At 47.4% G+C, this 12,995-nt stretch overlaps 7 protein-coding genes across 7 annotated transcripts; 2 read left to right on the top strand and 5 right to left on the bottom strand.

Moving 5' to 3' along the window:
* Positions 1-78: 78 nt before the first annotated feature.
* EI90DRAFT_3037284 (uncharacterized protein) lies at positions 79-1,038 on the bottom strand (the record flags this gene model as incomplete). The annotated part of the gene is made up of 3 exons (XM_039058765.1): positions 79-239; positions 294-754; positions 907-1,038. The coding sequence occupies 3 exons, from the start codon at positions 1,036-1,038 to the stop codon at positions 224-226; spliced, it is 609 nt and encodes a 202-aa protein (XP_038921220.1). The 3' UTR covers positions 79-223.
* Positions 1,039-1,325: 287 nt separating this feature from the next.
* EI90DRAFT_3037281 (uncharacterized protein) lies at positions 1,326-1,838 on the bottom strand. The gene is made up of 2 exons (XM_039058764.1): positions 1,624-1,838; positions 1,326-1,472 (listed from the first exon to the last, which is right to left on the bottom strand). Exons 1-2 carry the CDS (start codon positions 1,760-1,762, stop codon positions 1,423-1,425), a joined length of 189 nt encoding a protein of 62 aa, XP_038921219.1. The 5' UTR covers positions 1,763-1,838; the 3' UTR covers positions 1,326-1,422.
* Positions 1,839-2,104: 266 nt separating this feature from the next.
* On the bottom strand, positions 2,105-4,083 carry EI90DRAFT_2907642 (uncharacterized protein; the record flags this gene model as incomplete). The annotated part of the gene is made up of 12 exons (XM_039054290.1): positions 2,105-2,193; positions 2,334-2,364; positions 2,579-2,680; positions 2,748-2,832; positions 2,901-2,919; positions 2,970-3,005; positions 3,086-3,180; positions 3,247-3,326; positions 3,450-3,551; positions 3,634-3,722; positions 3,793-3,824; positions 3,893-4,083. 12 exons carry the CDS (start codon positions 4,081-4,083, stop codon positions 2,105-2,107), a joined length of 951 nt encoding a protein of 316 aa, XP_038921218.1.
* A 1,179-nt stretch (positions 4,084-5,262) lies between these two features.
* On the top strand, positions 5,263-6,311 carry EI90DRAFT_3012614 (uncharacterized protein; the record flags this gene model as incomplete). The annotated part of the gene is made up of 6 exons (XM_039056575.1): positions 5,263-5,351; positions 5,504-5,561; positions 5,629-5,680; positions 5,748-5,791; positions 5,883-6,011; positions 6,129-6,311. The coding sequence occupies 6 exons, from the start codon at positions 5,263-5,265 to the stop codon at positions 6,309-6,311; spliced, it is 555 nt and encodes a 184-aa protein (XP_038921217.1).
* Positions 6,312-8,213: 1,902 nt separating this feature from the next.
* EI90DRAFT_2260516 (uncharacterized protein) lies at positions 8,214-10,629 on the bottom strand. The gene is made up of 4 exons (XM_039052779.1): positions 10,097-10,629; positions 9,943-10,027; positions 9,764-9,892; positions 8,214-9,709 (listed from the first exon to the last, which is right to left on the bottom strand). The coding sequence occupies exons 1-4, from the start codon at positions 10,285-10,287 to the stop codon at positions 8,516-8,518; spliced, it is 1,599 nt and encodes a 532-aa protein (XP_038921216.1). The 5' UTR covers positions 10,288-10,629; the 3' UTR covers positions 8,214-8,515.
* Positions 10,630-10,631: 2 nt separating this feature from the next.
* Positions 10,632-11,420, bottom strand: EI90DRAFT_3037266 (uncharacterized protein). The gene is made up of 2 exons (XM_039058763.1): positions 11,205-11,420; positions 10,632-11,152 (listed from the first exon to the last, which is right to left on the bottom strand). The coding sequence occupies exon 2, from the start codon at positions 10,970-10,972 to the stop codon at positions 10,649-10,651; it is 324 nt and encodes a 107-aa protein (XP_038921215.1). The 5' UTR covers positions 10,973-11,152; positions 11,205-11,420; the 3' UTR covers positions 10,632-10,648.
* Positions 11,281-12,300, top strand: EI90DRAFT_3037265 (uncharacterized protein). Its single transcript, XM_039058762.1, has 3 exons — positions 11,281-11,447; positions 11,509-12,079; positions 12,161-12,300. Exons 1-3 carry the CDS (start codon positions 11,329-11,331, stop codon positions 12,167-12,169), a joined length of 699 nt encoding a protein of 232 aa, XP_038921214.1. The 5' UTR covers positions 11,281-11,328; the 3' UTR covers positions 12,170-12,300.
* The last annotated feature ends 695 nt before the right edge of the window (positions 12,301-12,995 follow it).

Raw genomic sequence — 12,995 nt, 5'->3', positions numbered from 1 at the left:
AAATGGCGTCGATAGAAGGAGTGGACGTAGTTAAGGAACCGTGAGGCAATTGTGAACAGTTATTTACATCTATTTAGTAATGTTGGCGCGGCAGGTTGAAGTATCGGCTTTCCATAATAGGCATATAAGTCCGTTATGCAATATAATACTACAGTGTGTAAGTAATGATCCTCCTACCAATCAGCGGGACCATAAGTTCGGGGCGGAGCGGCCTTTGCGTAACCTAACACCATACAAACCTAACAAAGGGAATATCGTATCGGATTGTTGCTCACAATCAAACGCAAACACACCTCTCATTCAAATCCCATATCACGTCGTCCTTCTTTTCCGCACCATACCATGCAAAAGAAGAAAGATACTCCGCTCTTCTCACTTTATAACCACCCCATGCCTCCGATACCTGATCCATCCACCCTGACTCGATAGTGTTCCAAACTTCAACCCGCTTCAACCCATTCTGACGTGCAAAATGCCTTGCGGCAGAAACTAGAACGCTCAACGCACGAGCATTTTCTATCCGCATGCGAGTGATAACCAGGGTTGAATTCGGGTAGTGTTCGGGCACCCAGAGGATGTAAGACGGTGTCGACAAGTCATTGTTCCAATACCGAGCACCCCATCTTCCTTCCGTCTCCCAAGGAAGACACGGAGAAGGTTGTGACAGCGTATAACGAGCGTTCATAAATGAAGCATAGATAGAAGAGGGCTTAACGGCGACAAGCGTAAAATTTGAACCGTAACCACGCGCTTTCTCGCCATAGCACGACACATGTAATCCCACGCATCCGCTTGGATGCAATCCAGTATCATATTTTGGTCTTCGATCCAGGTGAGAGATTTACTGGTCGGTGGATTCTCGTCCACCTCTGACACATCGTAAAGGGTACTCCAAGGATCCCGCACCTCCCAACCCTCACGACCAGGCACAGGCCCACAAAGTTTGTAGAATTGCGGACCGACGTCACTGTATAGGACCGAAAAGGTGGCGTCACCCACCAGAATCCCTTCTGGTACAACGGGAGGTTGTCCCCACATCTCGGTCGGAAACGGGGGGAGGCTCGAAGGAGGTGCCAAGATTCGGTGAAGTAAACGCATCATATGGGCCGCATATCCATTCCTTCGATGTTCCGGGGGGGTGAACACGCTCGCAATACCATACGACACGATCGAAGAAGGTGTCTGTTCGCCAGGTCGTAATATGAGGGAGTCACGACGAAATCTATAAAAAATAAACCAGGGCTCGTGTGTTGTTGCTCCCCCTCTTAAATGCCAGTGGCGAAACGAGTATCCCACTCACGTCTCGCATGATGCGACGAAGAGGCCTGCTTTTCCATCCCTCGGGGCCAAAACCCTAGATAAGAAAGAATAATAATAGTAATAGTAAAGTAGTATAGTGAGCGGCCAAATTTATGCTCCAACTTACCAAGCGTTGAATCTGCCATTCGTTGCAGTCTCAAGCGTCTCCATCACTGATTGGAATTCGCAAGGGATACGGTTTTCCCAAAAAAACAAAAACAAAAACAACAAAGAGAGAGAGAGAGGAGAAATGGCAACGGAGAGAACCCAGATACAAAGCAAGCGTTAGGGAAGCCAACTCAGTTAACCCCTACCAACACACACCAGCATCCCGATTCAGATATCTTTCAAGCGTCATTCCCCTCCCCGAGGAATGAAACGAGCCTCTACTTGCTTTGATTTTCTCCTCTTGAGTAGCGAGACGAATGGTAAGAGATGCCAAAGAGTACGGAATCCCGGGCATTCTTTCTCTTTACGCTTGTGACAGTTGTCTTTATACGACTATTACTGTACTGGGGGGGGGGATGTTGAAGCAAGGAAGGTATTCTGATGGGTCCATATATACATATGCATGACAACTTCAAAATAATGGTTGTGCAAGCGGCGGTGGCTATGGATCCCTGATGTCACGTCACACGCGGACCTTCAAATTATCGACAAAATTCAGGAACCGTACTGCATCTGAAAATGGGTTTCTTTTGCCTGGAAGGTTACAAACAGTTCTCAAAGACGTGGGATCATAATCCTCGTCGTCGTCGTCGTCGTGGTGTTCTGGAAAGCGAGAGTGGCGGAAGAAGAGCTAAATTCACCACATCTTTCCTAACGCCACTGGGTGGGACGCGCTGAGCCCTCCATCGACGGCAATTGCTTGTCCATTGATATAGCTCGAATCGTCTTTCGTAATAAAAAAAAATTGTGTGTGTGTGTGTGTGCGTGTGTGCGTGTGCGTTGCGTGTGTGTTTTTGGTTTGTTTCGATGAAAAACGACTCAGGAATCCAACGTGCGATGCACGCCACAGCAAAGGTAACACTTACCGCTAGCCAGGAAGAGCGCAACTTGAGCAATCTCCATAGAAAAAAAAAAGATAAAAAAAAGGAGGACATTTCAGCATCGATTCATTGGAAGCCAAAAAAAAATTATTACCATACCTCTAAGTTAGGGCGGAAGAACAAACGTTTGGTTGTTAAGCCCCCATCATCATCACATTAACGCAACTACCCAGGGGTAGCACAAAAAACAAAAAACCAAAAAAAAGGACAAACGGGAGTTTTTTTTACACACCTTCAGACATGCCAAATCGACGTTGAGGATTCAACTGCCCAATCTTCCCAGCAACCCCCTTGGCACGAGCATAATCAAATGTACTCGTCGTCATCCCCGTCTAAACCGCGACGAACCATTTTAAAAACAAAACAAAAAACAAACAAACAAACACTAAAGGGACTCACCTCGATCAAACCGGGACATAAGGCATTGACGCGAATGTTGGTATCGGGAAGTTGGGATGCGCCTAGTTGAGCCAGAGATATGACACTATGAAAATATCATCGCATTTGTCGGGATAAATCAATTAATCAGGCAGGCCAAATCATTGAACTCACGCTGCTTTGCTAGAACTATCTATTGAAACAGTGAAAACGATACTCGATATAAAAAAAAATACGACGTACAATCTGCTGAGCCTGCACCAGCACGAAGTCCAGCAACTATAAAGTAAAGTGCAATAAGAACCCCAAATCCTTTTTTTCTGAAAAAAATATATCGATTCCTTCCCCTATTAACTCACCCGAAGCAGTCATGATGATACTCCCCCAACTATCTGATTTATCGTCACTAAGTTTCTTCATCGCCGCCGAACCATATTTTAGCGCAAGGAATGCTCTGTGTCAAAAACAAAATCAGACAACAACCAAAAAAAGAAAAGAAGAAAATTCAGTCGAAGCTCACGATAAAGCGTTAACCCTCATTGTATTTTCGAACGTCGCAGCATCTGTATCCCATATGTGGGTACCCGTAGCTATTCCTGCCTAGCCAGGGGGGACGTGTTGGGGAGAGTTAGATATAGTTGTGATAAGTTGTGCAAGCGAGTTGGGGAAGGGGGGATGGTGGCAGGGGCAGGGGGCGGGGGGAGTCGGGAAAATGCATCTTACGTTAGCGAAGAATACATCTAATCGACCTTCCTCAAGGATAGCTCTCGCACAGAGACTGGAGATCGCTTTGTCATCAGCAGCATCGGCTTGGATCGTCGTCACCTACGTAGGCAAATGGAAATAACAAATGTCAGTTTGGGAGAGCACACACACACTATATTTTTCTCAACCGACAAAGACGGACCTTTACGTCTGAGTACTTGGACTCGATAGTTTCTTTCAAATTCGGTAGGTTATCTTCAACGTAATCAATAAGGTATAGGTGTCTTGCTCCTATAATATAAGGTGGTTTGTGGGCGGGGGGAAAACTCGTCGGTTTTTTCTTTTCTTTCTTTCATCATACCTTGATGAGCAAACAATAAAGCAGCAGCACGACTAGTGATACATAAAAATGTCAGCCCTTCAACTGCGTGTGATAAAGAAAAGGGTTTCCCCACGCGTACCCAATCCCCTTTAAAGATCCAACACCTGTAATAATGGCTACTTTACCCTTCAACTTGTTGGCTCTAGGTGTATCGGCAATGTGTTGCTGTATCTTGTCGAGCCGGGTAAGAGTTCGCTTATAAGATGCCTCTGCAATACGTTGTGCAGAAGGCTTCCTTTGACTTGGAGTCGAAGAGTAACCGTCCGACATTGGGGTTTGCTTCTTCTTCTACTCGAGTGGTCGTATCGCGGGGAGGGGGGTTGTTTGTAATGATGAAGAGCGAGAAGAGAGTTGAACTTCGGTTATCCGCGAGTCCGAAGAGTTGTGAGGTGGCTGTTCATCATCACGGTGGGAAAAATCGAGTTCTTGGGCCGGAATTATACATCACATGCAATGCCATGCGTTATCCTGCCCGTTCCATCGCAGTACTATGCTTTTCTTCTTTTCTGAACAGCTTCCGGAAGCGAAACCAGTACTGGTTCAAAGTCGTCGAACCAGTCAACTAGGGTGCCGTCTATTTACTATCTGTATATTGCGATGACTTGACCCTGCAAGTGCCAATGCATCTGGAATCGGACCTGCTTTTATTGATTCTTACTCCCCTCAAACCCTGTATCAGAACCGGATCTTCCACGTTGGGCCCTATAGCTAATATAGCTCCTGCACTACTTACTCACTCTATGGCAAAACCCTCTAGTGTTGATATCCGCGGACTCATTTCATAGGGATGCTCATGAACTGTCACGGGACCCTATTGCTTGCCGGATTTTACATAAGGCCGGTTGTTCGGTGGGCTGTAAACGGTTTAGCCATGTCGGAATTGCCGTTGCGGCACGGAACGGATTTACAGAGGAGAGAGCGATCGACTCACACTGACGTATTTCCTGATCCGCACAAACTTGTAAATGACGATCTTAAACATCATGAAGTTATACATCATCGCTGTACATCATTTACAACGGAGGGTATCTTCCGAACTCCATGGGTTGAGGTTTATCACAAGCTTCCAATCTCTGATCACGCGGCCTCACCTCCGTCGCATTTCTTAGTTTCAGTTATTTTTATCCCTTTACCTTATTTCAAATTGGTGTGTGGGTCACGCGGCAACTCGAACATAGCTTGTTGCATGAACGATAGCATCCTTGCAATAATCACCACACCCTGCTCGTGCCCGAGACAACTCGGAGATCATGCCAAGACTTACGCTCAACACCTCCGCTTGCTTATACCCCACTAACTACGTAAAAACCATCAGGTGTTCCCGCACCCCCAGTTTGTACGTAAACGTAACCCCCCAGGCACTTGCCTAGCTATAAATCAAACAACGGAGAATGGACCCCTTCCCTCATCAACGCGATCCTCCCCACACACTCTGATCTTCCCCCTCATATGTACTTTACCTCCCTTTTCGTCTCTTGCATCCTCGCCAGCTTCTTCACAGGCTCAGCCTCTCCGCTCCTGCTACTTCCTCCCCAAATGTGTTACTTATCAAACCGGCTACCTCTCCACTCATGAGATCCTTAAAGATAACGGTTCCCCAACAGGTCAATATACTATCCTCCTCTGCCATATACTCGTTAGACTTATATAAATACATAGGAAAGCACAAATGGTTCGCGTTCAATTATAGGAACGAATTGGCCTTCTTCCACCAAACGCCCCATCCCAGGATCTATGCTCAATTCCAGGTAAGGATTTTTTGTTTTTTGTTTTTTGATTCGATAGTGAAATTTAACGCGTGTCGTTTCTTTCTAGCAATGCACTCCCAACTGGGCGAATTCCACCAACTTCTCGTTCACAAAGTGGGGTGCGTAACAAACAACCGCCGTATATATATATATTCTTAACATACTTCCCCGATCACACGTCTTAAGGTCGGATTTACATTCCTCAGTATAAGCAATGCCTAGCCGTCACGGTAGGTGTCCCCCCCCCCTCCCATTTCTTCTGAAACCAGTACTATTCATACTAACCCACCTTATTTATCTCACGTACTACCCATCGCACAGGAACCATACGGACCACAGCCTTACGTCGTCAAGCGTGTACCTTGCTTGAACAGCGCTGCTGGCGAAATGGCCACACCAAAGTCCATCCCACAAAACTGGGACGTCGATAGTAGAGGATTCATGACTTGGGTAACGTATCCCCCAGGGCCCAAACTCACACCATTCAATCAACTGATTTTTCTTTCTTCTTTTTTTTTTAAAAACCAAAATTTTCATACCTTGTGTGTGTGTGTGTGTCTCGCACAGACCGGAAAGACAAAAGAAGATGGTTCGCTCGTCCAGGGAGATGGTTCTTGCAAACCAGGTGCCTATGGTTACCTATCGGACAAACATCACGAGCCTATCACTGGTAAATCGGGAGAGTACAGAGCTTCGCTCGTTTGTATTTGGGATCAGGATGCCGCTGCTTTCTACATGACGCAGAACTAAAGGGGGCACAACATTCGAATGATCAGTACATGGTCACTTCCCTTTTACTTTCTTTTTTTTTCTCTTTTTTTTTCTCTTTTTTCTTGCTTTCTTTCTGCTAGCCTTCGATCTGATAGCAGCCCGGCGAGCTCAGTTATACGCTACACTCGAATATCGGACTCTTTATGTAGCTTTATTTTATTTTATTTGTTTTTACCTTTGCGACGAATTGCTTTTTTTTTTTTTTTTTAAACAATCCACTTGTAGTTTTAATCGCTTCTGACCAACATAGTGAACACTGCGCAACGTGGACATGGCGCGAAATGTGATTGCGGGATAGAGAATACAACAGCCAAGGGCGAGCCGTAACTGATAACCGTAACATTAGGATGGCGATGAATGATTCGCCCATGGATGTGTCCGTTGGACTTGTTTAGAGTAAAACGATCAGCGCGTTGTGCGTCGAAAGCGGAGCAACTGGCCAATGGATTAAAGATTGGGGTTTTGGCAGAGATAAAAATAAGGAAGGCCTCAGAAGACCAACGACCGATTAAGCGGATATAGTCTAGCGGGAGTCCTCAGTTAAGAGCAAACGTTAGGGGTTGTTGATAATGGGATCGGAGACGGAAAATAAGCTAGGAGCGCATGGGTAAACTTCCGGTTTTCGCGGAGCCAACAAGTCGAAACCTAGTATGTATCACGCATAGAAAGGTAGTTTTTGAAAAAATAAAAAAAAAAATCTATTTTTTTTTTGAAGTGGGTCAAGATCCCCCTTAACGCTTCTCAAGAACGACAGTGGAAACCTTTCAAAGCCATCGGTCCCGCTTTGTGCATCGGTAGGAAAGAAAGAAAGAAAGAAAGAAAGAAATATGCGGACGCTGGGTTCGTCACGGAACTTTCACACAGAAGAACGTTCGGACAAAGTGGTTCTTCCGGAAAACTTTGCCTTTGCAATGTTAATAATAATAATAATAATAGCATCATCCGTCAACAAGTTCTCCTGAGCGCATAAGACAGTGTCAGCCAACGAAGCAAAAGCGCGACAAAGAGTGTATCGTCGAGAACGAGAGAAGGAGTAAGCGGGATAGATTGTTGAATGCGATGCAGGTCACCTTCAGTAAGCGCCCGTTGTCAAACAGGGGGGGAACCTGTGAAGTTTGAAGCACCCAGCGAGTTGACGGCGCGAGCCGTTGGAGTAGTCTCGTATCACGGTATGCACAGAATTTCGCCTTGGAAATTGAAATCGACAAATCTTCAACATCAAGAGAAATCCAGCCGTTTTCCGTATAACTGCTTTGCATCGTCATGCGGCACTCCAATGTTGTCCAAAAATTCCAACAAGGTTGCCTGATCACACAGCATGAAGCGCTTGTAAAGTGTGTAGAACTTGAGTTCATCGGTGAAGGTAACATTAAAAGCATCATCGACGTAGTGTAGCAGTCCTTGGATCCTTCGTAGATGAATAGCGATCCCACAGACGAGTCCAAAGAAGAGACACCAAAGCCACCCAGAAGCTCGATTCCCAAAAACGGCACACCGGTCAACATGATAGAATGAGGGTTGCCATCTGGGGTGCATTGAAATTCAACGATAAGCTTGAGAAGCGTCGGACTGCCACACATAAGATGGTCGAATATTTCCGTTTTGCAACATCATCGCTGGGATATTTGAAGCAAGGTTGCTGAGGTTATCAAGCTCCCTTCGGCAGGTGAGGGACTTATTGCCGGCATTATGGTCATTAACCAGACAAAGCTTAGCACTCAACGGTGAATATGGGCAACCATCCCGGGTAAAAGCTCGTCGCCAAAGGCCGGTGAGTATCCAGTGCCATCTCGGCTTTGCATTGTTGTTTAAGAAAAAGGGTCGACTCGGCGTCGAGGTCAGGTGTTCCTTTCGGTCAAAGAACAACACCTGACGGGACCGACTCAGGGTCTTCGAGGTCGGCGAAGGGCCAGAAACCGTTGCGGAAGCCCGAAAAAATAGAATTAACTAGTGCACGATTGGGATGTGAGGAAAGAAGGGTCTCCAAACGATCAACCTTAATTGGGGAAACGATTTTGAACAAGCTCGGGTTGGACTTAATCGTTGCAGTGATATCGATGAACTTGAAGGGACGTCGGGTTTGCACTTTCGGTATATGTTACCAACAGTGTAGATGCTCCCCAAAGATGAACCGCATGTATCGCAGTCGCTTACTTTCCGCACCATGCTCTGAGGGGCCGATATCAGGCTTTCTCTTTCGTTTTAGAGCACTTAGCTTCCCCGTGAGTACTTGTGCCGCAAGTGCTGCACTTGTGCAAGTATCGGCACTCGGCTCGACGACATCCATCCGTTCGGTTGAATTCTCGACAAATAGGATAATCTCCCATCCCGCGCTTTCGCTTCTTTCCTGCGATCGCAGACGAGCTTCGCTCACCGGATCCTCCACTGAAATTCGAGCGTGCATCGGTGTTTCCTCGCAAATAGACGTCGTGAAGGACCTCTTGCAATTCACCGGTGTTAGCGAAGGAGAGGTGTGGGCTGGTATGGAGGAACTTTCGAGCTGCTTGGTCGTATTTGAGGGTAAGCGCTGCTCCGGTGGCATTGAAGCGTCGGACAATATGCCTGCGGTAGATTTGAAGCTCTGCGTTTCGATGTGGGAAGGCCCACACGACGGCCTCGGCGTACAAAACCCACGCCTGCAACCACTGTCCGTCCGTTGACAACTTCGTCGAAAAGATCTCGACTGCATCGTCGTATCGTAGCGAGTGGAATCGGTCGTGGTCAATAAGGTGTTCGAAGTTGATGAGGTGGTTGGCGAGGATGTCTTCCCAAAGATGTGGGGGAAATTCCGGCATTCCTCCTCGTTTGAAGAGACTTCGCACAGCGCGTTTGATGTTTGCGTCGTAAACGTTCCTAAGCGCTTGCGTTTTTTGAGCGTCGTTGAGCGTTCCGGCTGCTGTCTGGCTCCAAGGTGGTCCCCCATTTCCAAAACCCCAGTTCCATGCGTACTCGGCCCGGTGGTCGTCCTCCTCGTCAGCGACACGTTTGAACTGGACAGCTGGATCCTTGCCAAAGGCCACGATGCCTGGTCCCGTATCTGCATCACGCTCGGGCTGAGCGGTAGGCCGAGGCAGAGGAGCATCAAGTTGCTGAGCCCCATCCGGTCCAGAAGCGATTTCGGTTGTTTCTCGAGTTCCTCCAAGGCGGCGTTCTCCTTTGGCTGTAGCACAAAGGCGGGCGTTGGTAATTTGTTCAAGTTCGTCCCCGTAGCGTTGACGGGTTTGATCTGCTTGGCTTTCTGTGAATGAGGTTTCATCCGCGATGATTGCATTGACAAGGGCAGATGCCCTTGAGAGGGAGAGGGTTTCTGCAGTGAATTGACGGACGACATCGTCGAGCATTCGGAGCGTTTCAGCTGCGACGGATGATTCGAGAGCCTGGTTTGAATCTGAGGCGAGAGCATCGTGAGGCATGCTCGATCAATGATTCACCAAATGTCCGTTGGGATTCTTAGACAAAAGAGAGAGAGAAGCGCAAGCGAGGTGGAACAATAGCTGAGGACACAAAGAGCAGTAAAGAGAGAAGCGGGAAAGCAATAACCGCGCAATAACCAGAGGTAACTGGCAAGCGAGCGTGAGTTATAAGCCCTGCTGCATTGGGGGAAACATACCAGTGACACCGAGCACAAGCGCGAAGGCAAGCGAGCAGGTGGGAGAAAGAAGCCAAACTCCCCCTGCTTCAACAACTTAGCCATGCTAGAGGCAAGTTAGGACCCGGGCAGTTGGTCACCCATACAGAACGAGACAGAAGTCGCACGTGCCCACCCCCTCTCATGTAATTCGAAAAATAATTCCACCCGATTGTGGATTCGTGATTTCCTAGCGCGCCGACCAACGCCCACATGTGAAGCACACAATGTATGCAAGCAAGTCGATCTCAAACTGAGAGAGGAAGTGGAGAGTATTACGGGCCTGGTGATGCAATGTTGATGCAATGGATCGATGATAGTCACCATAAAGCTCCAAATTCAACCCCGTTTGTAAAACAGAATCCATGTATAAATATGTTCAACTGGGCAAGTCCGTCCGTAACTGCACGAAAAAGAAAAGAATGCCGACATATTGTTCAACAATCAACACCATTGAAAGTAAAGTGCTACACGTCTAAGAAAACGGAGACCCCGAGATTAAGGATATTTTGGGTAGCGAAAGTGTCGTAAAGGTATTCAAGAGAAACGCGAAAAGGGCGGTGGGGGGGAGGTCAGACCCCTTCACCCAGCATTTAAGGCACGTCGAGACCTCTTCAAGGCGTATAGCGAGCAGTGAGTTTCCACGCGTTCTGTTCTTTTTTGTTAAACGCTGGTGTTTGGTGATTGTTCATTGAGGATCTGGATTCGTAGCGGAAAGCGTTGTTGACCCCCCAGTAAGATGCGTTGGTGGGGGTGACTGAGACCTATCGTTATCGTTGGTTTGAATGAGCAACTGTGTGGCGCCCGGAGGAGAAACTAGGGGCTGATGGGGTGACGTTTCGCTTGGTCCCGAAGTTCGAGGAGGATTCGAAATCAACGGCGAGTGTGACGCTGAACTTGGTGGGTACACGGACACAGAGGTGGCAAGAGAATGGGCGTTGGATGCTCTTCCTTGCCGACGATCGAATTCTTCCATAACATCATCTGTGAACCTCGCTTGGCCACCCTCCATGTTTTGGAGAAGAGCTTGAGCCTCAGCAGATGTATTGGATGAGGATGAAGCTTGATGGTGGTGACGAGTGTCAAAAATCACTTCGGAAGGAGCACCAGTCTCATTCCCGAACTCCTCGCGGAACGCAGAGCCACTTCGTGTCGGTAGATTAGCCTGCGACCCAATGGCTCCGTATGCATACTAAAAAAGCAAATGATGAGGTCGCAAAATTGAATGCTCCAAGCGCACTCACTGGAGCCGGAGTTTCATCATGGAATTCATCCAGTTCATTATCAAGGAAAGGACGTGGAGATTTAAAGTCCTGGTGAAACTCGCGTCGTACCCGAATCCTCCTTCGGAGAAGCCAGGCGAGACCAATGAGAGCAGCTGCGACTGTAGCGATGCCCACGGCAATACCAACAATTCCTCCCGTGCTAACAGCTGAGCCACTGCCCTTGCCACCAGCGTTTAATGAAGATGAGGTCGAGGTAGATGCCTTCGAAATGGGAGGGGGTTAAACAACGATCCGGTGCAATATGTGTGTTAATTGCACTGACCGTCTTTGTAGTTGTACTTGCACCTGATGCGAGTCCTGATGCACCAGGGTCGGCCTTCGAACTAGAAGTAATAGTTATCGAGATTGTAAATTGGGAGTTAGATGAGGTGGACGATGTGAAACTACGGGTTGATGTAGGGGTAGTTGTTGAAATCGTAGAAGTCGTAGAAGTCGTAGTCGATGTTGTCGTAGTTGCGGAAGATTTCGGGGAGGACGTTGAGGGAGAGGAGCTAGATGAGGAAAGGGAAGATGAGGTTATTGAGCTGGATGAGCTGGATGAGTCAGATGAGCTAGATGAGGAAAAAGATGAAGAAAATGAGATTATTGAAGATGAAGAGCTTAATGAAGAAAAAGGAGGCGTGGATGAAGGGGATGAAGTGTGCAGAGTGGAGGAAGTAAGTGAAAAAGATGAAATAGTGGGTGAGGTGGATGAGGTGGGTAAAGTGGATGAAGTAGGTGAAACGGATGAGGTAGGTGAAATGGACGAAGTAGATAAAATGGATGAAGTAGGTGGAATGGATGAAGTGGGGGAAATTATCCTTGACGTGGAAGGACTTGACGAAGAAGAGAAACTAGAATAAAAGGAGTGAATATGTCATCTCCCGTTCTAGGGAATTTCATTGAACAGTTAAAGTAAAGGAAAAATGGTCAACCTTGTCTGACTACTGCTTGTCGATGTAGGCGACAAAGAGGAAAACGTCGACCGCGTCGAAGACGACGATAACGTACTGGTGGTAGTAGTAGTACCAACAGTCGTCGTTGACGGTGACGGTGACGTTGCGCTAGACGCAGAAGATTTTGAAGAAGAGCTCGACGATTCTGACCTCAATGAAGATGAGCCTGAACTTGAGGGAGATGATGTTGGTTGGCTTGTATCTGCACGTAGCATACTTGGGCGTTAATCACGCAATTCTGGGCAGATGGGACGGAAAAAGGCAAGAAACTAACGCACCCGAAGTTGGGGTCTGTGTCGAGGTTGGGGATCTCGATGTTGAGCTGGGAGGCTCAGATGTTGGGCTCGTTGGGGTGAGAGACCCGGATGTTGGAGTGAGGGACCCACTCGTCCCAGTTGTTCCAGGTGATTCAGTAGATGACATGCTGCGCAACAATTGTCAGAATCCCTTTCCGGTACGAGAACTCAGAAACCAAAGCACGCCAGCGAGCTGTGCGGGGGGAAAAGAAGAAAAGAGAAGAAAAAAGCCTCCAGATCAAGCAGGACGTTGGAGCAAGGCAAGTTTACGTCGCTTGCTTCGCGCCCACACAGCATAGGCTGAACCGGCAATCGGAGTTTGCCACGTGTGGGAAATACAACACAGCCCCTGAAGCGCTAAATGTGGGGGGAACAATAATATCAATGTGTCCAGAGCTAATTTAATTTATGAAATATTGTCCGGATCTCAGGGATGAATTAGCTAAAAGTGGAGTATACATAAAAAAAGGTAAACAGAGTCCTGGATATTGACAGATCATTTGCGTGATCATTGCCTG

The sequence above is a fragment of the Cantharellus anzutake genome (assembly GCF_015039405.1).
Source record: "Cantharellus anzutake strain C23 chromosome Unknown EI90scaffold_6, whole genome shotgun sequence".
NCBI lineage: Eukaryota > Fungi > Basidiomycota > Agaricomycetes > Cantharellales > Hydnaceae > Cantharellus > Cantharellus anzutake.
Note: the sequence above shows the minus strand (reverse complement) of the source record. Positions and strands in the feature narration are given on the sequence as shown.

What these genes read in the sequence shown, in the direction of transcription:
- EI90DRAFT_3037281 (XM_039058764.1), bottom strand. Translation starts at nt 1,762, where the DNA reads ATGCCCGGGATTCCGTACTCTTTGGCATCTCTTACCATTCGTCTCGCT. An exon ending in ATATCTGAATCGGGATGCTG is followed by an intron (nt 1,473 to 1,623) that starts GTGTGTGTTGGT and finishes AATTCCAATCAG; the next exon opens with TGATGGAGACGCTTGAGACT.
- EI90DRAFT_2260516 (XM_039052779.1), bottom strand. Translation starts at nt 10,287, where the DNA reads ATGGTGACTATCATCGATCCATTGCATCAACATTGCATCACCAGGCCC. An exon ending in TTCGAATTACATGAGAGGGG is followed by an intron (nt 10,028 to 10,096) that starts GTGGGCACGTGC and finishes ACTTGCCTCTAG; the next exon opens with CATGGCTAAGTTGTTGAAGC. An exon ending in GCTTGTGCTCGGTGTCACTG is followed by an intron (nt 9,893 to 9,942) that starts GTATGTTTCCCC and finishes CTCGCTTGCCAG; the next exon opens with TTACCTCTGGTTATTGCGCG.
- EI90DRAFT_3037266 (XM_039058763.1), bottom strand. Translation starts at nt 10,972, where the DNA reads ATGGAGGGTGGCCAAGCGAGGTTCACAGATGATGTTATGGAAGAATTC.
- EI90DRAFT_3037265 (XM_039058762.1), top strand. Translation starts at nt 11,329, where the DNA reads ATGAGAGCAGCTGCGACTGTAGCGATGCCCACGGCAATACCAACAATT. An exon ending in GATGAGGTCGAGGTAGATGC is followed by an intron (nt 11,448 to 11,508) that starts CTTCGAAATGGG and finishes AATTGCACTGAC; the next exon opens with CGTCTTTGTAGTTGTACTTG.